The sequence below is a fragment of the Balaenoptera physalus genome (genome assembly GCF_965194825.1).
Source record: "Balaenoptera physalus genome assembly, chromosome: 8".
Classification (NCBI taxonomy): Eukaryota; Metazoa; Chordata; class Mammalia; order Artiodactyla; family Balaenopteridae; genus Balaenoptera; species Balaenoptera physalus.
The window spans coordinates 48261629-48275604 of NC_138887.1; the positions used below are offsets into that span (position 1 = coordinate 48261629).

The 13976-nt window shown below is 35.5% G+C and overlaps 1 protein-coding gene across 5 annotated transcripts in view; it reads left to right on the forward strand.

Moving 5' to 3' along the window:
* The window catches only part of HYCC1 (hyccin PI4KA lipid kinase complex subunit 1), a 91705-nt gene that overhangs the window by 40772 nt on the left and 36957 nt on the right, over positions 1-13976 (forward strand). For all 5 annotated transcript variants that reach the window (XM_082472737.1, XM_082472734.1, XM_082472735.1 and 2 more), the window contains 2 exons: positions 4716-4794; positions 10111-10212. In XM_082472737.1, the coding sequence (XP_082328863.1) occupies positions 4744-4794; positions 10111-10212 (153 nt within the window). In that variant the 5' untranslated portion in view covers positions 4716-4743. The remainder of the gene's footprint in view (positions 1-4715; positions 4795-10110; positions 10213-13976) is intronic.

Consider the following 13976-nt stretch of genomic DNA (forward strand, 5'->3'; position numbering starts at 1 on the left):
TATCCATCCTACTCTTGATGGACACTTGGTCTCTTTCTAGTTTTTGACTGTTTACAAAAACTGCTGCTGTGAATGTTCCTGAACATATCTTTCAGAGACATATATTCACATTTCTGTAAGGTATATATATATATATTTTTTAAATTAATTAATTTATTTTCGGCTGTGTTGGGTCTTCGTTGCTGCGCGTGGGTTTTCTCTAGTTGCAGCAAGTGGGGGCTACTTTTCGTTGCAGTGGCTTCTCTTTGTTGCGGAGCACGGGCTCTAGGCTCACGGGCTTCAGTAGTTGTGGCACATGGGCTCTGTAGTTGTGGCTCACGGGCTTTAGAGCACAGGCTCAGTAGTTGTGGCGCACGGGCTTATTGCTCCTTGGCATGTGGGATCTTTCTGGACCAGGGCTCGAACCCGTGTCCCCTACATTGGCAGACGGGTTCTTAACCACCGGGCCACCAGGGAAGTCCTTGTAAGGTATATTTTTATGTGTGGAGTTGTTAGAGTATGCATGTGTTCAATTAGAGGATATTGCCAAAGTGTTTTCCGAGATACTGTACTAATTTACGTCCATGCTAGCTGTGTATAATTATTCTGGTTGCTTCATATCTTTTTCAGCACTTGGTACTATCTCTTTAATTCTATCCATACTTGTAAGTGCGTGTGTGTGTGTGTGTGTGTGTGTTTGTGTGTGATATTTCCCTGATGACTAACAAATTGAAGCACCTTTTATATTAAGTTTCCATTTGGATAAGTGACATGCTTGCTTTTCCTATTGAATTTTCTGCCTTTTTCGTAATAATTTATGAGTTCTTTATATGTTCTGGATATGGGACTTTAGTCAGGTATGCCAATTGTAAGTATCTTCTCCCAGTCTTTGGTTTTGCCTTTTCATTCTCACAGTAGTATCTTTTGATGAATAGAAGTTCTTCTCTTCCCCCCCACCCGCAGCTTTATTGAGGTATGATTGGCAAATAAAAATTATATACATTTAAGGTGTACGTGGTGTTTTGATATACGACAATCAAGCTAATTAACAAATCTATCACTTCACATAGTTACCATTTTTGTGTGTGTGTGTGTGTGTGGTGAGAGCACTTAAGATCTGCTCTGTTAGCAAATTTCAAGTATACATTATTACGAACTATGGTTACCATGCTGCACATCAGGTTACCAGAACTTATTCATCTTATAACTGAAAGTTTGTACCCTTTGGCCAACATCTCCCCATTTCCCCCACCCCCCTGGAAACCACCATTTTACTCTCTGTTACCATGAGTGTGACTTTTTTAGATTCCACGTACAAGTGAGCTCTTGCAGTGTTTGTGTTTTTTGTCTGGCTTATTTAACTGAGCGTAAGGTCCCCCAGGTTCATCCATCTTGTTGCAAATGGCAGGATTTTCTTCTTTTTAAGGCTGAATAATATTCCATTGTGTGTGTGTTTGTGTGTATGTGTATCACATTTTCTTATCCATTCATTTGTTGGCAGACAGAAGTTCTTACTTTTAATGAATCCAATTTATAAAAACCCCTTTATGATTAGTGCTTTTGTGCCTCTTATTTAAAAATTTTTTGCCTACCCCAAGGTTATGAAGGTATTCTCTTATGTTTTCTCCTAAAATTTTTGTTTTACTTTTTAAAATTAGATCTGTGATCCAGCTGCAACTGACTTTTCCATATGGCATGAGCTATAGGTTATGGTTCTCTCCCCACCCCGTACCCCATGTAGCTGTCCAGTTGACCTAGTTCCATTCTTTTATAAAGACTACCCGTTCCCTACTGAATTACAGTGTCACTTCGGTCATAAATCAGGTGATCATGTATGTGTAGGTCTGTTTCTGGTCACTCTAAACTGTTCCATTTTCTTTTTTGGTAATGATAATATGATGATAATATGGTAATACTTTATAGTAATACCACACTGGCTTAATTACTATGGTTTTGGTAAGTTTTATAGTAAGCCTTGATATTTAGAAATCCAAGTCCTCCAACTCTGTTGTTCTTCAAGATTGCTTTGACTATTCTTGATCCATTTGCATATGCCTCTTGATTCCTTTTAACCTTTTAAAAATTAATTTTAACTGGAGAATTATTTTGAATTTTTGTAAAAATTTTACCTCCCCAATTCTCTGTAACTTGATGTAGTGTCATTCTATTTGTGATTGCTTTCTGTCCTAATTTACTAGATAAACAGTGGATAAATACAAAAGAAAACTCATGTACATTTATATTTACCTTGCTTCATTTTGCTTCACAAACATGTATAACAGGATAAAAATAGGTAGATCTAGGTAGAAAGAAAGTAAAGGTAAGTGTATAATATAAAATGATAAATAAAATTAATCTTGGCCTGCTTACAGAGTTAGGGCAGAAACTTTGACTCCCATTTTATTAAAATCAAAGCAAAGAGAATCTGTAATGAGATTCACAGTATCCATAATATAAAAGCAAACCAGGACTTCCCTGGTGGCACAGTGGTTAAGAATCCACCTGCCAATGCAGGGGACACGGGTTTGAGCCCTGGTCCAGGAAGATCCCACATGCCGCGGAGCAACTGAGCCCGTGCGCCACAACTACTGAGCCTGCACTCTAGAGCTTGTGAGCCACAACTACAGAGCCCACGTGCCACAACTACTGAAACCTGTGCGCCTAGAGACCGTGCTCCGCAACAAGAGAAGCCACCGCCATGACAAGCCCGCACACTGCAACGAGAGCAGCCCCCGCTCACTGCAACTAGAGAAAGCCCGTGCACAGCAACAAAGACCCAATGCAGCCAAAAATAAAAATAAAAATAAATAAATTTAAAAAAATCAGCTACTACAATTTAAAAAAAAAAAGAAAAAGTAAACCACTTACTCTACAGGAGAGTTTTTCCTGGTATTGAAAAATGAAGATGTGATTTTTCTCCTCCTTTGGATTTTAAAGGGAAGAACGTGATCTAGCAGGGTTTTCAGTAACATTTTGGGCATAATTCCAAAGCCCAGTTTATTTGAATGGACAGTTCTATAAAATCAATAATATGGTACAAATACGTGGTTTTCTAATAGTCTGGCTTGATCCAAGGATAAAATTTAGAATAAAAAAGGGCTATTTTTTATCCTGAAAAAATAAAATGCATATCTCTCAAGTAATTCTTCATGTATGAATAAATGAATTAATGAATATATATATTTTTCTTAACCATTTTTTTAATGGAAATTAGAAAAATTTAATGGAAATTAGACAACAGAAACATTAGAATGTATTCTTTGTAAGAACCTGTGTTGTTCATTAAGAAGTATCTGTATACTTTGATAGACAGCCGAGCAGAGGCTATACAAGTTGATATTCTTCGATAATAATATTGCACAGTAATAACACTTTTATTGCAAGGTACTGTAATAAATGCTTTTATTTACATTTTTTCATTTAATTCTCACAGTAATCCATTGAAAGTAGGTACTGTGGTTATCCCTATTTCGTGAATGAAAAAAGTAAGGCAAATAACCTGCCCAAGGTTATAGTATAAATAAGAATAGAATCAGGATTCAGTTTCTGTCAGTTCTGTCCTGGTTTCTACTACATGATAATGCTGATTAAAATTAAGAAGGATAAAGCAGGGTTTGTGCCTGACTTAGGAGGTTAGGAAATTCAGCTTGAGCTAATAAAGTTTCCCCTCAAGAAACAGTTTTTAAGTTCATTCTCCTATAGATGGATGGGTGAAGAAAACTACATTGTACTTTGACAAAAGTTTTGCTTGAGATAAATTTGTTTTGCATTTCCTTTAGCTTCCTTTTTTCTTATTTATACTTAAGTAAATTCCAATCTTATGAATAACTGTTGTTAAGATTAAGGTCATTATCTTGGATATTACCACTTTTACTTTTGTTTTATGAATATTAAGCTTTCAGGGAACCAAGTGGCTTACCTAGATAGATTGTTACTGTAGTAAAGAACTGAAATATAAACAAATTAAATTAATGCTTTCTATAAAGTTAGTTTTGGATGCATGTCTTTTTATATTTTCACAGTTTTAAAATGTTTTCTGCAGTTTTTTTTTTTAAATTTATGTATTAATTAATTTATTTTTGGCTGTGTTGGGTCTTCGCTGCTGTGTGCAGGCTTTCTCTGGTTGCGGCGAGTGGGGGCTACTCTTCATTGCGGTGCGCAGGCTTCTCATTGCGGTGGCTTCTCATTGTGGTGGCTTCTCTCATTGCGGAGCAGGAGCTCTAGCCGCGGGGGCTTCAGTAGTTGCAGCACACGGTAGTTGTGGCACGCGGTAGTTGTGGCACACGGGCTTAGTCGCTCCGCGGCATGGGGGATCTTCCTGGACCAGGGATGGAACCCGTGTCCCCTGCATTGACAAGCAGATTCTTAACCACTGCGCCACGAGGGAAGTCCCTCTGCAGTTTTCTTAAGATGCATTATCTATTTGGAATTATTTAATTGAAACTAGGGAAAAAAGTCCAGTATGCTTTGCAGCTGGTATTACTAAAAGCTAAATGAAAAATTGCAGAGCCAATTTCATCATGTTGTGATATTTATACTTTTGTCAAAATTCTTGCATTTTAATGCTTGTTTGTGCACATTGGTTTTGAAATGAACCCAGTAATTTATGTTTGAAACTGCTTTAGTTTCACAAGTAACAAAGTAGCTAAATTTTATAGGATTACTTCTATTCTTGGTAATCTGATTATAAAGAAAATATATTCAAAATTTTAACATTTTTCTATGTTAATTTTCAGGTTGAAGGTTTAGAACAGATGTGGAAAGATGTTCACTTCAGAGAAAGGGGTTGTGGAGGAATGGTTGTCAGAGTTTAAGGTAATATTTACTGTTTTAATATAATAGTTATATTCCAAGGAAGTTGTGTCTGGGGTTTAAATTCCAGTGACTTTTTTTTTTTTTAATGACTAAAAAGCTAAATATCTGTGGAAGCAAAAGAATTTTCCAAAAACTCTTATTAGGGAATTATTTACACATAGTAATCTTTCCTAGGAAATTGACTCCTGTTTTCAACAAGTAGTTTAGTTTGTTTTCTCCCTTTTATGGCAGCACCACAAAGAATGGTTAAAGTCTCTGAAAGTTGATGTCACTCTCTCCAACCACCATGAAAGATTCACTGTTGAAATGTTTCTCCCAATTTGGGGGGCACTGGGAGTGGGCAGATAAACGATAAGGAGAAGATGGGAAGATATTTGCCCAACTTTCTATCAGTGCATCTTTCTCTGGTTGGCTAACCCAGTGCCTGTATAAGCGGTTTATAAATTTTGGTTAGTTGATGAAGAAAAATGTAACTCTGTTTTCTTGTCTCATGAACTCTTCTTTATGATAGTTAAAATAGTGTTCCTTTAACCAGTTAACTAACTTCTTTTTGTCCTCTGGGTCTTGCTGTTACACATAATTATGTGAGCTTCCTGATCATGAACCACAGGAAGGAAGGGTTTGGGCTGAAATTGTCATTTTTTGTCCAGCCAAGTTAGCCCAAGGCCTCGGACAGAAGTCAGACTTATTGGCTTGTTTCAGTGAGGGACACTATACAATAGGTACCCTGTAGGCATCTCACCAAAGAAAGGAAAAAATAAAATTGTTATAGGATTTTCAGGAAAGGTGGAGTTGAGGTGAAATTTAAATGAAACAGTATTTTGATAGACTCAAAACAAAGCAGAGCTATGTGTAATGGGGTTAAAATCTGGCCTGGACTGTGAAGTGGACCCAGGGTCACGTTGTCTTGGGAACTACAAAGTTAACATCTTTGTGGAATGTTGGGTTCAGAAACCCCTTATCTGAAGCCTGCTTCTCTGTGTCTAGGTGACTTAGATCCTCCCGCCAAGAGTGGGATGTTTCATTCTTACCGATATATGTTTAAATGGCAAAGTTCTTGATATCTATGATTTTAGATTACAAGGCTTCTCACTGAGTAAGAATACAGTAGTCATTCAAAAATGGAGGTTGTTATGACACTTTTTAGCTGCAGTATGTCCTTGAGAGAAGCAATGTTTCCTGTTAATTTTGTAGCTGGCCTTACCCGTCATTATCTCATCCTGATGAATGACAAAGGTTTTCATTTTCTCAGCTTTTATAGTCATGAATTGAATATCTTTCTGTGGATCCCCTAACTCATCAGAAAGTGATGTAGTTATACATGCACTTATAAAAGGGCACTGTATATAGTATACATATTTTAATAGTTTGATTAAATCTGGTGTGTGCCTTTTTTTCCTACATATGTTGTCTTTGTGTTTTTAAGCTTTTTTCCTGCTTCAAGAGTGCTTAATATGGTTCATTACCATGATTTTTTTTTTTTTTTTTTTTTTGGCAAGTTGATTAAAATTGTCAAGTTTAACAGTTGAATACCACTTCTAGGGCATTCTTATATTAATGATGAAGTAAAGTTTGCAAAAGCAAATAGAGCCAGTTAGCCGTTCTTTACTATGGGAGTTGTGTCAAGAGGGCTCGATAAAGGATGTGGGGCTTAGGGGAGGATCAACTATTAAGGCAAATAACTGAAAATCATGACTAATTCTCTTCCCTTCCCATCTTTTTGTTTATTTCCTTCCCTTCCTGGGAAGGAAACTTTTCCTTGAGAGGAGGGGAGTAAAATCCTGGGCCCCATGAAATAAAAAGTTATTTAACTTTACCCTAACCCGCCAAAATTAAATTTACCCAATTTTCAATCAATTTGACATAACAAATGATTTAAATTATTGTCAAGTATAAGGGAAGATATTTCCTATTCCTTGGTTAATTTGGTAGGCATTTCTGAAAACTATTTTGAATTGTGTTAATGTGTGTTCAATTCAGCTCTGTTTTATGTTTGATGAAGAGATTAAGGTTACCAGACAAAATCAGCAGCATAGTAAAAGTGATAGAAGATAGGAAAGTGCATGAGAACAAATCTCCCAAGTATACTTTTAAAATTGAATATCTTGTCTTTTGAAATGATTTGTGACGTTAATTGTATATTTTGTTGAAAATATTTAAGAAATAAAGTTTAGGGATCATCTATCTATCTATCTATGCCTCTGCTTGGTTGTTTAATCTAATAACTGTGGTGCTAATAAGGCCAAGGTCATCATGATTAATAAAGTAAGTGGTACAGAGTACATGGGGCTGAGAAGTCAGACACCCTTTGGTCTAATCATAATTGTTCCTCTAGGTGGTTTTATGATGTTGGACAAATCACATAACTTCTTTGGGTCTCAGTATCGTCACCAGAAAAACTGAAATAGGTGGTCTGTGAAGATGATTTTAGCTCTGCACTGTTCCATGGGTACAGTCTGAACTCCCAACCTCATAACCTCACTCTACATTCTCTTAAATGCACAAAGACAGTGCAGTTTGCTTTGTGCAATTTTTTTTTCTTTTTTCTTTTTTGCCTTTGGAAAAACTAGTATTTACTCTAGCTATGGGCCCTCATTAATATTCTCTTAGTATACCAACAAAGAGAATTAGACTCAGACTTCATTATTTTAAGGTTTCATGAATAGTTAGTTCAATCTCTGTCTTTTCAAATATTCATTTGTAAAATATTATCTTTCAGATTGTATTGTGTTTTTCTTAATGTTATACGTAGATTTATCTGCCAGATTTTTGATTTTCTGGTAGTCACTGAATCACAATATGTGACTCAAAATCTAGTCTTATGTGTAATGTTGTTGGTCAGAATTGTTTTATTTATTGGTTCTCCACCCATCTGTCCATCTTCATTAATTCTCTTCCACCCAACCCATATCACTTCCTTACATTTTATAAAAGCCATCTGCCAAATGATACTTTAGTATGAAGCATCTGTCTTCTTCAAATTTTGCCAAGACTAACTTCCTACCATAATTTCCCATTATAACTTCTTTTGTCTCCAGTTCTGCCTTCTGAAAAGTGAGAAAGCTTAGCTGGTATTTAAGAAGGCCAGTACCTTTGAATTAGTACAGTGTAAGAAAATTTAAAGGTTTGCTGTCATGGTATTTAAATCCATAGGCTCTTTTAGATATTAAGGTTTTCAAAGCACCGTTCATAAACACAGCAATTGTATTTTCTCTCCTTCTATAGACAAAAGTAACTTTTCCCACATTCACAAAATGAAATAATGACAGAATTGTGATACAATACAATAGTCCACTACACTAATTTTTAGGAAATCCTTCCTCTCATTTAGCAGTAGTAGCCTAGGCCCAGGATATTTTCTAGAACTTGTCTTTTCAGAAAAGAGCTGTCCTTTTGCTTTTGGCTGTTTCACAAAAAATATTTTACCTCATGAGGGTTAATTGATACATAAACTGAAAATTGTAGTTCACATTTTTAATGACTCTTCCAGTTTTAGCCTAGATAGTGTATGTAATAATCTTTCTATTCACTAATCATTTTTTGAGATTTATTTTTCAATTCACTTGGTTTAAAATTTTATGTTTAGACACGCATGTGCACGTGTGCACATACACACACATATATTAATGTGTTTTACATGTATACTTAGGTTCGTTGTCATTCAGGTGATTGGAAATCTGTTGTTTATTTGACTATTATTCCCTTTTATATAAATTCCACCAATATTAGGTTACCCTTGATCAAATAACGGAAATGGAATGTTGCCTGGAAATCTTTTGCTACATGCTTTTGAAATACTGAAGAAAGCCCTAATCTCCTCTTTGTGTAAGCAGCTGCAGTGAAACTCCCCGCTTCCCCCCCGCTGCCCCGCCCCGGAAGAATTGTTGAAGGTTCCCAGATAGTTCACATTTACTTACCATTCTGGTAAACAAAACTATCTTAATAAATTAAAAAAAGAAGCTATTCACTTATATATCCTAAGGTGAAATGTGACCTATTTTTAAAGAATCTACTGAAGAGTAAACAGTGACAGTATTTATTTCTTATTTTGTTCATCTATATAAATGTCTTCAAAGATTTGAGTACGAGGCTTTGTGCTGGATGCTGTGGATGGAAAGATAAGATAGTTCTTGCCCTCAAGGAGTTCACAGTAGGGTAAAAATGAACCAAATGTCCTTATTATAAAAATTAATGCTGTTTAATTTTCTATGTCTGTTTATGCACACACACACCTATATACACTAACCATAACCCATTTTAAGTCATGAAATACTAGGATGTGGGACATGTGAGAAATAGTGTATATCTTGGAATGACTGTTAGCAATATCTTGAGACATTATATCTACTGCAGGATTAACATTGTTGATTAATTGGTTGATTGATAGAAATAATTTTCATGGGAAAAAATAATGACTTGGGAGACAGAAGTTGTTAAGGAAGGGGTATACTCTAGAAGGATAGGTTTTTATCGTTTGTTATAATGAAGTGGGTTTTTGTTTTTTTTCTTCAGATTTCCGTACTACTTTTATCCTAAACCATCTGACTTACTACTGGAGTTTTATCTCTTCCCATTCCTCTCTGGTCATAGTGTCCTTTCTGAAAGGGTGGCTCTGTGATTAGTTGCTGATATTTTAAATGGCATTAAGAACACTAGTTTGTTGGTAGTGTGGCTATCTTTTTCTCCAGTTCTGAGAAGTAAAAAATTTCCCCCTAATTCTGTAAAGTAGAACAGTCTTACTTAACAGTCACAACATGTAACTCAGGAGTTACTTTGATAGATGATCTGTGGCTTTAAGGTTTGAAACATTAGATCCTTATATAACATGTTTATTAAGAAACAGGATAAAATACTGCTAATAAGATTGGTAACCTGTATAATGCTACAAAAAAATGTATCTCTGGCTTTACAAATGATTTGTATTCTTATTTCTAACCCCAAACTGTGATCAAAGATGAAGTGTTGATGTGAATTTATGTCCCTGTTGATGTTGAGGATTAAATATATCTTTTATTTTATTTTTACAATTTTTTTGTTGAGATATAATTCACATAATGAAAAATTCACTATTTTAAGGTGAAAATACAGTGGTTTTTAGTGGTTTTACAATGTTGTGCCACTAACACAAACATCTAATCCTAGGACATTTCCATCACCTCCAAAAGAAACTCCATACCTCATTAGTCACTCCCAATTCTTCCTTCTCCCAATTCCCCGTCCCCAATCTCTGGCAACAACTAATCTGCTTTCTGTATTTGGATTTGTCTATTCTGGACATTTCATAAAAATAAAATGTATTTTTTAAAATTTGTTTAGACACTACCAGAAACATCTTTACCAAATTATGCTACAAATTTGAAAGACAAGAGTTCTTTAGTTTCATCTCTCTATAAAGTTATCCAGGAGCCACAAAGTGAGGTAAGTACTCGAACAGTTTATTGTGCTAGTAGTATTCATTTGATTGATTTTTTACTTTGTTACTGTGAAAAATAACACATATATTAAAAAGGGTAAGAAAAGTATAGTTTAAAGAATTGTAATATATATTCTGGAGTGTTTAGCTGATTACTTTTGAGAAGTGGATAGAGGGATAAGAGAAGAATACTTTATGTGCAGAAAAATGGCAGAATAAAAAAAATTATAATAAAATGAGCTCCAGTGTACCATCACCCAGGCCAAGAAATAGAATTGTTACCATATTCCAAAGCCACCTCTGAACATGTTCCTGCTCATCTACCTATGTATTATGTATGTAGGTATCTGTCTGTCTACCTATCTATATATCTATCTGTCTTGCTGGAGATAGCCTTGGAAAGTCTGGGTCACTGCATTCATTCATTCATTCAGCAAATATTTGTGTGCCCATTATGAGCCAGCTACAGTGCTAGGCAACAGAAAATCAAAGATGAATAATAGCACATGGTCTTTATCCCGTAAGAGGAAAGGGAGGAAATATGTAAATACATGCTTTCAAGGCAATGCCTAACTGAGTCTAGATGGATTTGCACATGTTTTCCAGGTGTGGAAAGTAAAAGGACATTTCAAGCTGTAGGGATAGTATATGGAGACCTGAGAAAATGTGAGGTATTTGAGGAGTAGCAAGTAATTTGGTCCTGCTGGTGTTTTTCCCAGTCCTTTCTTCTTTTCTCTGCCCGCCCCTCCACCCCACCCCGCATTTCCTTTTCTTTTTTAGATAGCAAATTTAGTTTGAAGGTGACAAAATGATCTATGCTCCAGATTCTGGTGCTTATAAATCCCACCATTCATAGTAGAAATATAATAGGTAAGGATTGGAAATAGTGAGGAAAATCAAAAGGCATGGCATTCAGATAAAAGCAAATAGGCTAATGCAGTAGTTAACAAGAGATGAAAGACTGTTGGGAACTGAAGCTGGAAAGATAGGTTTAGGTTGTAACCATGGCGGGCCTAGAGTTCCATCATAAGCAGTTTAGACTTTTTTTGTGCTGATGACTTGACCAGATTATTGTTTTAGGAAGGTGGCTATGTGGAGGACAGATTGGAGAATGGAAAAAATGAAAGCAAGAAGACTAGGAGGCTATGACAACAGTGTAGGAGGGCTGTTGAGAACCTGAACTAGGGCAGTGTCAGTGGGAATGGAAAGAGGTGGAGTAGAGAGGAGGAGTATGAGGTATACATTCTTTTTATACTTGAGTTTGGTAAGTGAAACGATAGGCTCTAAGACCACTAATCCTATTATCTAGGGGTAAAACAACTTACACCCTGGCGTCTAGTCCTATGTGGACCTATATGCCTTTGGGATGAAACTATCAAAACTAGAGTCTTTTGTTATTTGAGTAGGTAACCTCTTTTGGAGGGGGTCTAGAATAACCCAGCTTCTACTGATTATTCCATAAAGAAGATTATAAAGATTATGAATTTTAGGTGCTGAAAAAAAGATTAGGGATTATATTGACAAGACAAAAACTTTAACTGGAATAACTAAATAGAGCAGTCATATTTTGCTTGTCCCTTCCTCCTTCCCAGAGCTTCTTAATTTGTATAATAGCTTGTTTTCTTGAAGGGTTTTAGTTTTTGAAGTATTTGGGTAGAAGCTGTTTTACAGTTTTCCATGTTTATTTGAGAATTATTTTACCAAATGGAGCAAGTATAGCTGTGTGCTTTAGTATTTTTTTTAAACAAACTAAGTCTTATTTATCATTTACTGCTCAGTATTTTGAAAGACTTAAAAATTATGTCTCTAATGAAGTGTGTTTTAACCAGGCTGCTTTGGATAGAGGTAAATTTCTGATAGGCTAGTTTGGTTCATAGCATTTCTTTCATTCAGATGACAGTGAGCTCTAATGGCTCAGGGCAGTATATCTCAAACTATTTGTGGTGAAGTACCAGTTTAAAATTTTTTTCCCAATCTCTCACAGAGCAATATGTGTACCTAATGTGCATGACAAGTATGCAACTCACATCACATGCGAGGTACCACATAAATTTGATAACCCCTAACTGATCCATACTCTGTTCAATAAGTCTGCTGATCACCCTCTTGGTTATTGCAGCCATATCAAGTTGCTATAAAAGTTTTAAAATATTTCCTCTCAATTTCTGTATTTATATTGTTGAGGACTGGTAATAGTTTGTAGATGGTCTTCAGTCCCTGGACCACACTTTCAGAAGCACTGGTTTAGGAGGTTTTGCATGTAAGTTTGTTCTATGTTTTTAGCCTGATGAATGTGGTAAAGACAGTGTGTATTCTGTATTCTTAAAAAGACAACTCAGTCTTTAAAAATGTACTTAGAAGTGCTTCTAAAATATAGCACTGTCTACTTTAACATCATAACCTTCCTTTTGCTCTTTAGAACATTTTGTGTCTTAAAGTGGAGATATTCCCGAAAAGTTGACGTCATTGTCTTTTGGCATTTTTGAAATTTGGAACGTTGATTCTGCTGTTATTTGAAGTCTGGGAAATTTGGTATTCGGATTTTACAAGTAGTACTTTTTCATTGTTTAGTTAAATTCATTTAATAAATATTTATTGAACACATATAGTGTGCCAGAAATCACTTAGAAATGTAGCAGTGAACAAAATAGAACAAATTCTTTATCTTATAGATTAGAACTTGTATTCTGGTAGGTGAAAGAAACATTAAACAAATACCTAAATGTATAATAAAATGTCAGTGATAAAACTGTGACGATAAATAAAGCAGAGTAGGGGAAGTATGTGTTGGGACTGAGGAGGTGATGGTTGAATTAAGGTCTGAAAGAATTAGAGGAAGAAAATAAAACTGGGGCAAGAGCTTTCCAGAGAGGGAATAGTAAGTGCAAACGCCCTGAGGCAGTTGTGGTGTGTGTGGCAGGCTCAAGAAACTGTGAAGAGGAAGTTTATGGATACAATGAAATTTCCTTAATCAGTGCTTTTAATTGACTAAGCTAGGCATAGGATTAGAGGCTAACAATGCTCAAGTCTGTTATGAAACCAGCTGTTTTTTTTTGAAAAAGCCACATAAAATCTTTTTGGTGTTCTAGGCATAGCAAGCCCAGAGTGAGAGGAGGTCAGTTCATTGGCTACTGGCACCTGAAGAGTAGTGCCCTCCAACTTTTCTGTATCTGTTTCCTACCTGTATTCTCAGTAATTGTTCAATGCAAAAAAGGTTTGGAAGATTCTCTTGTGAATTTACCCAAACTTAGCTCTTTTCCATCTTTTATCCCTGCTTTAGTCATTTAAAGGCATTTTTATGATACATTTTTTACCATTAAAATTCTCTCCTAAGATACAGCTTCTTACTTATGAATAGATTGTTGTAAAAGTTCATTTGTAACTCAGTTGTTTTAGAATTCAGAATGTATTTTAGAATGGAAAGAAGGTACATTATGATTAGACCATAAAAAGGCCATTTAACACATCAAAATATACTTGAGGTGCAGTTCTCTCTTAACAGTATTATGAAACCTACCCACCAAGTATAACAATGTTTTCATGAGAAAATAATTCAAAAATTCAAGCAAGACATTAGGAATACAGCATGTTCTAATGCTCCATTGCTTGTCTCAAATATATTCAGGTTAGATAAGTCAAACACTGATTGTGTTTCCCACATTGTATATTGTTTTATTCTTTTCTGACATTTTTCAGGTATGTTTATAAAGGAGTTAGAAAGCCTTGGCTTCAGTCTGACTTTCGTGAGCTGTGTGATTTTTTGGTTTTA